At 34.0% G+C, this 14,830-nt stretch overlaps 1 protein-coding gene across 1 annotated transcript in view; it reads right to left on the reverse strand.

The window, feature by feature from the left end:
• Nucleotides 1-14,830, reverse strand: part of LOC106477240 (voltage-dependent calcium channel type A subunit alpha-1-like) — a gene marked incomplete at its 3' end in the record, with an annotated part of 233,638 nt that overhangs the window by 68,859 nt on the left and 149,949 nt on the right. The window contains exon 4 of the mRNA XM_022381457.1: nucleotides 272-377. Coding sequence (XP_022237165.1) covers nucleotides 272-377 — 106 coding nt within the window. The remainder of the gene's footprint in view (nucleotides 1-271; nucleotides 378-14,830) is intronic.

Here is a 14,830-nt window from a genome sequence, read left to right on the forward strand (position 1 = left end):
GACAAGTTTAAACTTGTCAAGTTTAACAAAAACAACTGAAATAAGGTTGAATCGTTTCAAATGAAACGTCACGTTTAAAATAGCGGGATAAATATTTTAATACCTTTTATATCACAATACATATTTCTGTTTCATTCAGTTTTCTTTTTGTTATACTTAAAACACGGCACACGTTACGTTAATATAAGTAGAAAATAAGTTTAGTACGTTGTGCTATAGAACGAGAAATCATAAAACACTTTTGAAGAGAAAACTAAACTATGTTACTCACAAGTTTTTGGGCTAGAGGTGTCCTATCTCCATTTGGTAAATGTTCTTCCAGTGCCAGCACTATGCAGTTCGCAATGATGGTCAGAAGAACAGCATACTCGAAGGGAGTGATGGCGAGTAAAGGAAAACGATTTATTTCAACTGCAATCTACTGTTCATTCAACCACCGCAACTCATCAATGTCGTTATTTCGTCTTTGCTTAAAGATGTATAAATTCACATGCAATAGATGCAATTCTAGGGTGTCAGTGAACCTTTCTTAATAACAATATTGTGCACATGTTCATGATTGTTACTCATGCCGAGTTCGAGCTATTAACACTATTCACAGTACTCCTCATTTAAGTGGTAAAATACGTGGGTGTAATAACTTTTGTACTAATGATTCAAATACCCTTCGCATCTCCGATATTTATTTTACTAAGCATTAACTTGAATTCTTAACCGTTTCAATTTCTGTCATCTGTTGTTCGTTTCTTTTATGATTGTTTTCTTTTTACTATAGTTATAAGTAAGTACTTCTCGAAAACACTAGCACTATAATATGACTCACTCTCTTTATGAAAAGGCTGTGTTTGCTTGAAAATTACGCCACTATATAAAACTTGTACTCAAGAATTTAGTCAAAGAGACAAACCCGCCAATAAATGAAAATCGAGGAATAAAAATAAGATCGAATAGATGCAATAAAAACGATCTAAAACAAGCATATTAATTTCACAAGCTCGACCTCTAGAAGCAGTGAGTTATATTAAAAGTCTAAAGTTGGTTAGGAAATACTGTGTTCGTTGCAATTCTCCCATTTTTTTACATATTTAGATCATCCAGTGCCACGTGTAAATATATACAATTATAAATTGAAAAGATATATGGTGATCTCAAAATATTTTACTTTAGTTCAGTTGGATAAATTATTCAGTTATGGTTTAGTGTTTGCATCGAAGTGTTTTAGATATTTAACAATTTTGTTAAAAATTCTATATCTAGTAAGCATGTGTGTATATATGGCTTCAAGTAGGTGTATAGCGTGGGTGCTAGAGATTATTCTTTTAACGTTTTGTAGCGTTTTGGACATTTGTTTTATTCATGTAGGAAAAGAGAAGCAGCCATATTTAATGATCAGTATAATAGATTACTTTACGAGCTTGGAATGGGTTTCCTTTGTTACTGCCTTCTAGTGATTTGTTTGTTTGTTTCAGAATTTTTTCGAAAAGGTACAAACGTACACATATTCTATCTTCGCATAGCTGTTCCTAATTTTGAACTGATAGATTAGAAGAGAGGCAGCTAGTTAACAGCACCCATAGAAAATTCTTGGACTACTCTTACATGACTGACTAGGAGGATTTGACAGTCACTCTTATAGCGCACTTAATCGCCCAAAACGTACAACCGTTCCTAATTTTCAATAGATGGACTAGAAGGAAGGCAGCTAATCAACAGCACCCATAGATAATTCTTGGACTACTCTTATCTAATTGACTAGGAGGATTTGACAGTCACTCTTATAGTGCACCCACTGCCCCAAAATGCAGAGCGCGTTTTTTAAGCAACAGTAACAACAAGTGAATTACGAATATACTATGTCCAGGTATTAAGATTAATGTAAGTCAGAGGCCAGTTTCAATATTAAAACATTTTAAACTGAAATACTCCCTTTAAGATACAACTTTTAATTAATACTGGTCAAACCTCTAGTTTAAATCAATTCTGTGAAACAGTTTCGGACAGTTTCCTAGATGTAGAAAGTAATAACAAGCGTATTTGTGTTGATTAAAAACATTTAACGTAATGTATTGAGTGATAACTTTCAAACTGAGTACAATAACACCACGGCAAATTTATGAAACTGATCAGTGTCAGTCTTATTTTTTTAAAACAAACGTACCAATATTCTTAAGACATCGTAACCTTTAATATTTGAAATCATGACCACTTTCTTCTGACGTCTAAGACAATTTATATTAACTTAAACTAAGTGGAAACATTCTACTGACATATTGGACAGTTTAGATCATTTTGTAATTACGAAGTAAAAGCTACAGGATAGTGTAGCTGTTAACAATATAAAAAAAAGCCAAGAAAGGGGGTTTCATAACGTTATTTGTAATGCGTCTGTATCAGCTAGAGTAATAGGTGAAGTACTCTTAAAGACGAAGTGTAGTTTTTAATTACCCACAAGTAAACACTGTGCCACTCTTACTAAAACAAACCTCAGTCAAGTGGTCTATCTAAATGGACATTTTACAACTCACTGACAGAGTTTGGACTGGATACTTTAGTTTTATAACACTGGACTGGAGACTATATTTTTTATATATAACAGAAATTGTACTAGATACTTTAGTTTTTATACGACAGTTTGGACCGGTTACTTTAGTTTATATAACAGAGTTTGGACTGTTTACTTTGGTTCATATAGCACAGTTTGGACTGGTTACCTGAGTTTTTATCACACAGTTTAGACTGGCTACTTTAGTTTATATATCACAGTTTGCACTGGTTATTTTAGTTTTTATAACACAGTTTGGACTGCTTGCTTTAGTTTATATACAACAGTTTGGACTGGTTGCTTTAGTTTATATAACAAATTTTGGACTGGTCACTTTAGTTTATACAACACAGTTTGGACTGATTACTTTAGTGTGTATAACACAGTTTGGACTGGTTACTTTAGTTTATATAACACAGTTTGGACTGGTCACTTTAGTTTTTATAACACAGTTTGGACTGGTCAGTTTAGTTTATATACCACAGTTTCGACTGGTTACTTTAGTTTATATAACACAGTTTGTACTGGTCACTTTAGTTTATATAACACAGTTTCGACTGGTTACTTTGACGCATTTATAGAACGCATGCGTGTTTTTATCACTAACTTGCGATGCATCTACTGAAATATCGACGATGGTTTGAGCTTGAAGCAAACTTTTTTCGATTCTTCAACCCCTCGAGAAATCTTTCAGCGACATAGTCAATTCATCACTATGCATTCAAAAATATAAGTTACTAACACAAACAATTAACATACACATCACAGATGACTCTCAGTGTATCGGCGATGAAACTGAGGAATTATAACGTTAAAAGTTGGGTTTGGATTACCAGTGGTGGGCAGAGCAAAAAATGCTCATTGGGTAGTTTTGTGCTTAAAAACAAACAAACCACTATAGAAGAACAGGATAGATGAGTCTTTGGATTAATTATTGTTTAATTCTGAACAAAACTACTCTAACTCTTTCTAACTTAGAAGTGATAGATTAGAGGGAAGGCAGCTAGTGATCACTGTCGACCAAAACACTCTTTGGCAACTCTTTATGAACGAAAAGTGGCATTGACTTTCACATTGTAATGTTCCCATGGCTGAAAGATCGAGCATGTTCGGAGAAGGAATCCGAACCCATGACTCGCATATTGCAAGTCAAGCGGCTCAACCACCAGGGCACGTACTAATCAAACCTTACTGAGAAACGTAGTTATATTTCCTCGGCTTTACTCTCGTGTAAATAGCGTTTAATATTAACTCATAGATCATATATATTTTCATAATTACTTTCCGCATATGTTGAGAAACGTACAATGATTAGAATCTTTGAGTTTTAGCAGATTCAGTCATTTCAAACTTAATACTGCATTCACAAACAGTCCGAGTTGTGGTATGTTAGATATACTGAAACAATTAAATTGTAAAGAAAAATTACAAGTAACTGAATCGAGTAGAACTGTCTGCTCAAGTCCTTCCGAATACACAAATAAGGATTATTACCATTATTAGGATGGGTTTTAAATATTTCCACTACAGAAAAAAATTTCTGAAAATAGTGAACATTGTCCACAATATAGTTTATATGGGGGGGGGGGGGCGACTACACACTTGTTTGATTAAAAACTTAGTTTAATTTCTAGCGTCAAAGGTAAAATTGAATACGTGTCGTAGACGCCTAAAGCTCTCCCTGATTGGTCGTACCCTCTGCTGTGTACTGCAGTTTGCTCGTCAGCACAGCTTGGGTCAGCAAACCAAAGAAATACAGCTAGGCCTGTTATAATGGTGAAGTGTATATAATATTTATAGGGTAACGACTTGTGACTAAATTTAGGTTATTTCTTTTGTGATTTAAAAGGACATAAAAAACCCATAGATAATTAAGTTGGTTTCAATTATTGTATAAATACCAAATGTATAGTAACTTTTGCTTCACCCTGTATCTGTACATTTATCAAAAATATAATAATGAATAGGAGATGTGGAAGACGTTGTTATTATTTGTTAGGAACTGTCGATAGTTTGGTTTTACTTTCGATAGTAAATTATATCTAACATATAAATCATTAAAGGCGCTTGCAAGTGTTGAATGAATCGTGACTGCAACAGAAAAGTTACAGCAGAGAAAGGAGTAATGATAATTTCCTATCAATATTTCAAAAAATTAGATTGAGAAATTAAAGTCATTTAAGCGTCTTATAACCAGTAAGATCCTTTGTGGATTTTAGGAAAAGAAGAAGGATGTGAGCCTCAAGTAAGAAACAGAGATTAATTCTGGACTTAACATTAACTTAATGATGCCTTATAAGAATGTGTGCTAAACGGCCACGTCGGAGTTCAGATTCGGCTATTTCTAATTTGAACAACTGACCATAAAGAGGCCAGCCAGTTAGAAGTACTCGCAGCCTTCAAGATTTTGACCAGATCTTTGATCTGAATAACGGGATTGACTATCACTTTTATAACAGGCCCACAGCTGAAAGTCCCGAGCCTACTCATTGATATCCCATTTCAAATCTTGAATCCCTCAATCCACGGCTCGGAACATTAACCTCTACAACACGTCCTGCCCAACGATATTCTTATAAAATAAACAGTCAAATTTAGCGGGCTACAATTTATAAAATATTTTGTTGGCTTTTTGCCAAATTTTTTTTGTATACGACCTCTTAAACGGTAACCAGAGAAATGTCCAGTCTCAGTGACATCACCAAACAGCCGAACGGAAAACACAGTGAATCGTTTTTTAAATGTATTATGGTAATTATGTTTGTTTCATAAGAATTAATAGTACAGCAAAATGACAGATAGATAGTATAAATTATCTCTGTATCATGGAAAGTGTTAAAAAGGAAATAAAACCACTACCAAGATGCTGGACTTCTAATATCTAAGGTTGTGCTAAGATGCTGATAAGGTGAAAATCAAAGGTGTAGGCTGGCATATATAGCCTGAAACGCACCTTATGCGACACACGAACCAAACGGTTCAACCATAGCCATCACTAGTTTAAAAATTGTAATCAGAGGTAGAGTTATCAGTCAGCAGCATCTGTCGTCTAAAACACTACTCTTAACGTAATATAGTGGGATTAATTGTCATTTTTATAACGCGCCCATATCTGAAAGTGTGAAGCATCTTCCGCAGTATATCGGTACTCGAGCCTTGGACATTTCGATCCGCACCTAGGCATGCTAAATACCAAGCCATGTCAGGCTCCAAAGGTGAGGACAAGATTGTCAAAATGTATTTTGTAGAATCAGGAAAGAAAACAAGACATAAGTGTACACATTCATAGTCACATATTGACGATGTTCTTTGATAAGTCACCACAATATATCAAAAAGCGATACACAAATATGGAGAGAGGAACGTTTAGTGTACAGTTTCGTAGTCACATATTGATAAAGAAGTGTCAAGGGTCATGCCAATATGCCATAAAGGAATACATAAAATAAAGAGAGAGAAACGTTTAGTGTACAGGTTCGTAGTCACATATTGATAAAGTGTCAAGTGTCGTGCTAATAGACCATAATGGAATACATAAAATAAAGAGAGAGACAGAGAGATGGAAATGTAGTATTTTTTTTATTAGTCACATATTAACGAGATAGTGTCAAAGGTCAATCTAAAATTCCACAAACGTGGTACGCAAAATCAGAAGGAAGAAATGAAAAGAAGCGTACACTTTTGTGATCATATATTGACACGTCAAGATGTGAAAGATCAATTCACAAAATCAAGAGAGAGAATTGAACATAATGTATAAAAAATTCTTGATGTCTTGTTGACAATGTAATATGAAATTCCACGTGAAGGAAAAATGTGGTACATAAAATCATAGCTGAACATATAGTACAAGTGGTAGAAACTGCCCCTAGGTCACGCGGTGTTTAAAAAGCTTGGGGAGTCCATATATGCTCTATAAACCACACGCGGTGTTTAAAAAGCTTGGGGAGTCCATATATACTCTATAAACCACACGCGGTGTTTAAAAAGCTTGGGGAGTCCATATATGCTCTATAAACCACACGCGGTGCTTAAAAAGCTTGGGGAGTCCATATATACTCTATAAACCACACGTGGTGTTTAAAAAGCTTGGGGAGTCCATATATACTCTATAAACCACACGCGGTGTTTAAAAAGCTTGGGGAGTCCATATATGCTCTATAAACCATTGGATACCAGGAAAATATTTTTATTTTGCTGTGTTTTTTAACTTTAATTGAACTAATACTGTTTCTACCGAACTGCCTCCTCAATAAGATGTTTTTGGATCAAAACAGTTAAACATTTGAAAAGATGTTATTGAGATTACGGCCGAAAACATCGTTAATAGCTAGGGTACTCATATACAATCTAATATTTTTTTAAGTGAGAATTTAAGAACAATATATATAATTAAGTATATGCTTATTATTGTGTTCATTTTTGTTTTTGATCTAAGTAGTAGTTCATATTAATTATTCTAGAAACGATAAATACATACAGTGTGCAAACAAATATACATTCTCTCTGTATGACAAAACTATAGAGTTTATAACATGAAACATGGGAACGACTAAGTGCCAAAAACCCCACTAACTTATCCCCGCCGACTCCAAAAGACAAAATGTTGTTGCAACGACTGGCAGAATAATGCCGGGTTGAATGGATGTCGCTCTGCGCGTCACTAATGACAACATTTAACGCGTTTGTATCGCACATTTAATTTGCTTCGGAGGTCACACCTTAGTAATAACAAAAGCAAGTGTAATATTACTTCCTGCCAGAACGACTAGATTGGTGTACAGAAAAGAGACATATATTACTGGATACTGAAAACATCCAAACATAATTCTGACTACTACAGCCCGTATAACTTTCTTCACTTTTGCATCGACCAGACAGACGCGTACAGCAGAAACGTGCCCATATTTGTTGTGCGAGTGAAGGTTTTCGAGTACACCCTTTGAATATTTGATCCCCAAAATACGTAACTAATCGAAGTTTGCAAATATATCTTTTCAACGCTTAATCCTCAAAATGCGTAACTAATCGAAGTTTTCAAATATATCTTTTCAACGCTTGATCCTCAAAATGCGTAACTAATCGAAGTTTTCAAATATATATTTTCAACGCTTGATCCTAAAAATACGTAACTAATCGAAGTTTTCAAATATATCTTTTCAACGCTTAATCCTCAAAATACGTAACTAATCAACGTTTTCAAATATATCTTTTCAACGCTTGATCCTAAAAAATATGTTATTGAGAGAAGTTTTCAAATATCTTCATTCAATGTTTGATCCTAAAAATACGTTACTGAATAGAAGTTTTCAAATATCTTCATTCAATGTTTGATCCTAAAAATACGTTACTGAGAGAAGTTTTCAAATATATCTCGCTTTCAAACGAAAGTTTAAAGTATTATTCTAATGACAAAAATGACGGCAAATGTCTGTCACTTATTATACTTTTATTATTTTTAGAATGACATATTTTACGTTAGAACGGCTTTATAACTAAAGGTATCACATGCTTTATAACTAAAGGTATCACATCCTTTATAACTAAAGGTATCACATGCTTTATAACTAACGGTATCACATCCTTTATAACTAACGGTATCACACCCTTTATAACTAAAGGTATCACATCCTTTATAACTAAAGGTATCACATCCTTTATAACTAATAGTATCACATGCTTTATAACTAAAGGTATCACATGCTTTATAACTAAAGGTGTCACATCCTTTATAACTAAAGGTATCACATGCTTTATAACTAAAGGTATCACATCCTTTATAACTAACGGTATCACACCCTTTATAACTAAAGGTATCACATCCTTTATAACTAAAGGTATCACATCCTTTATAACTAATAGTATCACATGCTTTATAACTAAAGGTATCACATGCTTTATAACTAACGGTATCACATCCTTTATAACTAAAGGTATCACATGCTTTATAACTAAAGGTATCACATCCTTTATAACTAAAGGTATCACATCCTTTATAACTAATAGTATGACATGCTTTATAACTAAAGGTATCACATCCTTTTTTACTAAAGGTATCACATCATTTATAACTAATAGTATCACATGCTTTATAACTCAAGGTATCACATCCTTTATAACTAAAGGTATCACATGCTTTATAACTAAAGGTATCTCATCTTTTATAACTAAAGGTATCTCATCTTTTATAACTAAAGGTATCACATGCTTTATAACTAACGGTATCACATCCTTTATAACTAACGGTATCACATCCTTTATAACTAACGGTATCACATCTTTTATAACTAAAGGTATCTCATCTTTTATAACTAACGGTATCACATCCTTTATAACTAAAGGTATCACATGCTTTATAACTAACGGTATCACATCCTTTATAACTAAAGGTATCACATCCTTTATAACTAAAGGCATCACATCCTTTTCGAAAAAAGTTAAACACCTCATTTTAACATATTAAATATATTATAAGTCTATTGATTGAAGATAAATTGCTGTTCCTAAATTTTAAGAAAGAAACCTTTTTCATCTTGTAATATATGAATATTTAATTTTATATTAGAATAATTTACATCTTGTTGAAAAAATATTTTAAAGCTAATTTCCCATAATTTATGTATACTTAAACTTGTAATGGGGTTATGTGAAATTACTGGTAAAATCATTATTCAAACCCTAAAATTACGGAATTTTTTACACAACGTCCACTACCGTACTGGTCCACAAATATTGAATAATTTTGGTTAACAATGATATAACTAGTGTAATATGAAGGCAACATTTACTTGTTATGTTACAGCAACACAGACTAGTTAACTGTCACACAACAAGTGTAATATGAAGGCAACATTTACTTCTTATATTACAGCAACACAGACTAGTTAACTGTGACACAACAAGTGCAATATGAAGGCAACATTTACTTGTTATATTTCAGCAACACAGACTATTTAACTGTGATATAACTAGTGTAATATGAAGGCAGTATTTAGTTGGTATATTACAACATAACATTTTGCAGCTTTTTAGGTTCTGGAGTTTTTAGGATTTTAAAATGATAAAGCTTTTATACAACGAGAAATGAAATTCTGTTTCCATACTTAATAATACTAAAGGAAATAAAATATTTTTTTTCACAAAACTTTTTTTTTTTTCCTAACGAACACATGATTAAACGGAGGATTATACGTTTATCTTTACCGTATAGGTCAGCAGTTTCGAGTTAAGTATCATGAACTATACATATCAGTAACCTTTTTCTTAACTATTGGTTATAGAAATGAGATCTTTAGGTCCATTGCACCATCTCGACAGATTAAATGTGATGGAACATCAGAGTCAAAGACTTTTTCAAGAAGAAAAATTGTTTCTGGACTACGATTGGGTAAGAACAAGAAATATTTAATTTTACTACTTTATTGAATCGATAAGAGTAGACGATTAAATATTCATGTGTGTGTGTGTGTGTGTGCATGCGTTATTTTTTAAAGGGGACGGGTGTGGCTTGTTAGCATGAATGACTATGGTTCCGAAGACCCGTGGTTTGCGTCCCGTTTCCGCAAAAGCACGATGTACACTGCGGTCGTGTTTGATTATTTGAACCCCGGATTCTAGCGTTGTAAGTACGCAGACATACCGCTGTGCCACTGGGAGGCATTGCGGTCGTGAGTGTGCTATAAGAGTGACGGTCAAATCCCTCTGATTCTGTCAGATAAGAGTAGCTCAAGGGTTAGTAGTGTGTTCTATTCACTAACTGCTTTCTCTTTATAGTTAGTCAGTTAAAACTAAGGAAAGGCTGTGCGCAGATAGTCCTTGTGTAGTTCACGCGAAATTCTGAAACAGATTAGTAAATCTGCACTATAAGGCGCCTTGTGTCTGTTAGTCTGCCCGTAACGAAAAATTCCTCATCTTCTCTACCTCTGATCATCACGATGATTATGGGGTCTTATATATGTCCCATAAACATTCTAAAATTATGTACGTTATTCAAGTTCTCATTTATTACGAGTTTGACAGCCATTTCAATATCTTCCCGTTTACTACTTTGGTACATACTTCCCGACAGTATCTTCCCGTGTATTACTTTGGTACATACTTCCCGACAGTATCTTCCCGTGTACTATTTGGTGCATACTTCCCGACAATATATTCCCGTGTACTACTTTGGTACATACTTTCCGACAATATCTTCCCGTGTACTACTTTGGTACATACTTTCCGACAATATCTTCCCGTGTACTACTTTGGTACATACTTCCCGAACTCTTTATCGTCATAAGGGTAAGGCGTGACCCAGAAACTGGGAATTCGGGAGTTCAGATTCGCGTCCTTTTGCTGCAAAAGGGCGCTCCGCACCTTATCCATTTTCTCATTTTGATGAGTTTGGCAGTCACTTCAATTTTACTTTTCCTACATCCTTAGTGCCTATTTTTTAAAATATTCAATTTATTTCGGAAATAGATAACATATTTCTTATAGCTTTCAAACTTAAAAAATAAATTCCGACCGTGGCGCAGACACCTTTACAAAGTTGTTGTTGTTGTTTGTAATTAAGCACAAAGCTGCACAATGGGCTATCAGTTCTCTGCCCACCACGGGTATCGAAGCCCGGATTCTAGCGTTGTAAGTCCGCAGACATACCGCTTTCGGAGTACCAGCATAAAAACAAATATGTGTGACTTAACAATCACACATTCTACCAGTTTGTTTGTATGACATATTACCTCTGTATTTCTACAGCAAGAATAATCTAAAATCTAATGAAATATTGAAAATCAATCACTTCTGCGTGCCAAAACAAATACTTGATGTGCGTGATAAATGCATTTCCCATGATCAGTTAAATGTCGTCAGTTAAATTATTTCAGTGTATTCTTTTCATTAATAAGTATTCAGAATTTTGGAACGCCGAGGGGAAATGTGATTAGCGCTACAATGTTCAAATAAAATTAAAACTGATATATAATTTTTTCCTTTCCTACAAGGAAAAAAAAGTTATTTGATTCAACTAAAATCGCCTAAAAAAAACGTTGAAAGTGTTTGCTTTTATTACTTCGAATTCGAGGTATAATAAGGCACATTCCAAATGAATAAAGTTTGGACAAACTTTTTTTTTCACGTGTCTCTCTAGTAAGAGGAGATAGACTTTTCACTGTGTTATTTCCATTCATCCATAGACGTATTTTAAACATTATCTTACAACATATCTTTCAAGTTTCGTTTGAATTATATACGATTACTGTGTTTGAATAGCTTCTACGTTCATAGATATTTTCATAGTATAGAATTTTGGTGTCCACAAGAACTCAGATAACAAGAAAGAATTACACACACACACACCATTCACTCCCTGAGGAAAGAAATGGAATTCTCTCTCTCAATGATATACCAAACCAGCAACAGTATCTGAATCGACAGAAATGACAATGTTTTTTAGTCGTGGAGCCAAGGCCTGTAGGCATCTGTTTAGTTGACTAGAACAGCCCGTAGACATTCAAGGAATTATCAGTAACTATTATAAGGACACTTCTGACGCTCAAGTCTTCCAGGGTGAAAAGCAATCCAGAGTTGTAGAAGAATAAAAAAGTAGTCGCCTGTAATGAAGGCCTGTCTGTACAAAGGAGTCTGGTTTCGGAAAATGGACACTGCGATAATGACAATCTCACTTTTCTCCGAAAATCGACTATATAAACAGAGTGTCACCAAATTACAGTCTTAATTTTTTTGCTTTTTTTCTCTTAAAATACTCCATATTTTCTTATCATACTTCGAGTATTCGATGTGTTATCTGCTACTTGGTCATATAATGGTCGTTTAATTTCGATCGTTTTTGTACCCAAGGTTGAACTTAGAAGTACTTTTATTAGCATAAATAAATAAATATACATAACATTGGCATAAATAATATCATATGTATATAAGATCAATCCAACAATTGATGTTGTTTTCTGTTGACTACCTTCATTCTCCCTAGTCTTTCAACTCCAACTTATCGGGACGACATAAGCACAAATAACCTAAATACACCTATATGTCCTTAAACAATAGGAGTGTTGACCTGCTGATTTAAAAGAACATCAATATACTTAATTTCCCTATGAGAATCATTGTAACCGACATCCGCTCCCCCCCCCCACTAAAATCCTGGTTTCGATTCCCTGCAGTGGGCACAAAAGATTAAGACCTGACATGGCCTGGTGGTTAGGGCGCTCGACTCCAAATTGAGGGTTACGGGTTCGAATCCCCGTCCCACCAAAGATGCTTGCCCTTTCAGCTGTGGAACGTTATTATGTGACGGCCAATCCCACTATTTGTTGGCATAAGAGTAGCCCAAGAGTTGGTGTTGGGTGGTGTTAACTAGCTTCCTTCCCTCTAGTTTATCAATACTAAATTAGGGACGACTAGCGCAGCTAGCCCTCGTGTGGCTTTGCGCGAAATTCAAAATAAACCAAATTAAACAGACATCGTGCGATTTAGAAATTAGGTATATTTTAATAGGATCACACTGTAATTGCGAAAAGGTTATCTGATAAAACCGACAATATCAATGATAGTTAGAAAATAATCTTGAACTTCTGATCAAAAGAAAAATTAAACCAGTAATGAATATAGCTAATTTGGAGTATGCACTATCGTAAATAACGTAAAATGACTAAAAATGATTCATCAGTTGGATATCCTCGCTTTTAGTGATATCTTCGGTCAAACTTAATTGAGTAATCAAAAAACGCCATCTTATCCAAGGCTTTCGTCTGAAAAGGGTAGGAGCGTTTTATAAACTTAATAATCTATAAGTGATAAGTTTAAGATGCCACATCATAGCTGCCACGTCATAATCACTTATAGATCTGCGAGTGTGATAAAGCATCCTAAGAATTTTTATTTTGTTTTATATCCAAGTTTAAAATAAACAATAAATTTCAATTAAAAAGGTACTCTAATTGATATTCCAACTACTGAGTTTTCTAAGAACTCCTTAAAGCATAGTTTCATAGGAGGAAATATGTTTATTGGCTACTTGGGTGGAGTAAGTTAAACTAGACTATAATTGCTGTGAAAGCTTCTGTTACAGAAGCAACAGAAATATATTTTTACTGTTTTAACATGCTCCTCCACACTTGAGCTTAAACAGAAGTTAAAAATGTTGTAACCCCGGCATGAAAGAACAGTTCGTAGATCATTTAAAATAACCACGAACTATTTTCATATCATATAGTATGTAAAACTTACTAATGCGTATTATATTACACGCTTCACTCGAGGAAATTAAATATTGACATATATTTGTAGGAATATATTTACACATGGCATGTAGTTGGAAAAAAAAACATTAGGATATTTCCTTCAAGGATTGAACACAGCCAGGAAGAAAAAATATATATTCATTCAACTGTATAGCGAAACTACTGCTAAGCATGACAAATGCTTTAGTTTTTGTTTGTTTAAAATGCGTTAGATAGAAAAATTTGAAACCTTTAAACAAACTTTGAACAGTTGAAGAACAAATATGTAACAGAAAAGTTCAGCATGGAAATACCTTCAGTTAAACGAATTAGCATATTTGTATTTTCTCGTGTGCTCGTAATAGATTGAAAATATTTTTGATATTCTATAATTAATTAGTTTTTAAAGTACTTAATATTCATAATGAAGAAAGAAAGAATATGATTACATTTAAAAGTTCGGGACTTGAGATCGTCATGGATTTGAAAATCATTTCATACGTTAATAAAACAATTGTATAATGTTTATAAGTCACAACACACGTGTTGTTTAAAACAGTAACTAATATACAGGGTAGGGCAAAAGTGTTTCTAAATATCACTTTGAAACAAACAATAATTAAATTGGTTTCGATTTTCTTTAGTTCCAACTGTACGATAACAACTATACAAACCGTATCGACTGTACAGTAAATTCCCTCCCGTTTATTTTTGTTAACTGTGAAAATAATCAAAGTTGTTTTTCGTTTGTTTCAAAATGTTTACGCAGAGCTAAACAATGACTATCTGTACACAGCTGTCTCTAATCTTGAACTTATAGACTAAAGGGAACGCAGCTATTTAATAGCGCCATCCGCCAACTCTTGAGTAGTTTTTTGTGAGACTTGACCATTATTCTTATAGTGCACGATGTCTTCAAAGTGAGGAGCATGTTTTTTGCAGTAATAACATACGAGACATGAACCCTCGGATTCACATCTCAGACATGCAAACCACTAGGGCCCGAGTGACGAAAATATTTACTAGAGTGCAAATTGGTGCATATGGAGCTCAATTTATATCT

This window comes from Limulus polyphemus, unplaced genomic scaffold (assembly GCF_000517525.1).
Source record: "Limulus polyphemus unplaced genomic scaffold, Limulus_polyphemus-2.1.2 Scaffold164, whole genome shotgun sequence".
Taxonomy (NCBI): domain Eukaryota; kingdom Metazoa; phylum Arthropoda; class Merostomata; order Xiphosura; family Limulidae; genus Limulus; species Limulus polyphemus.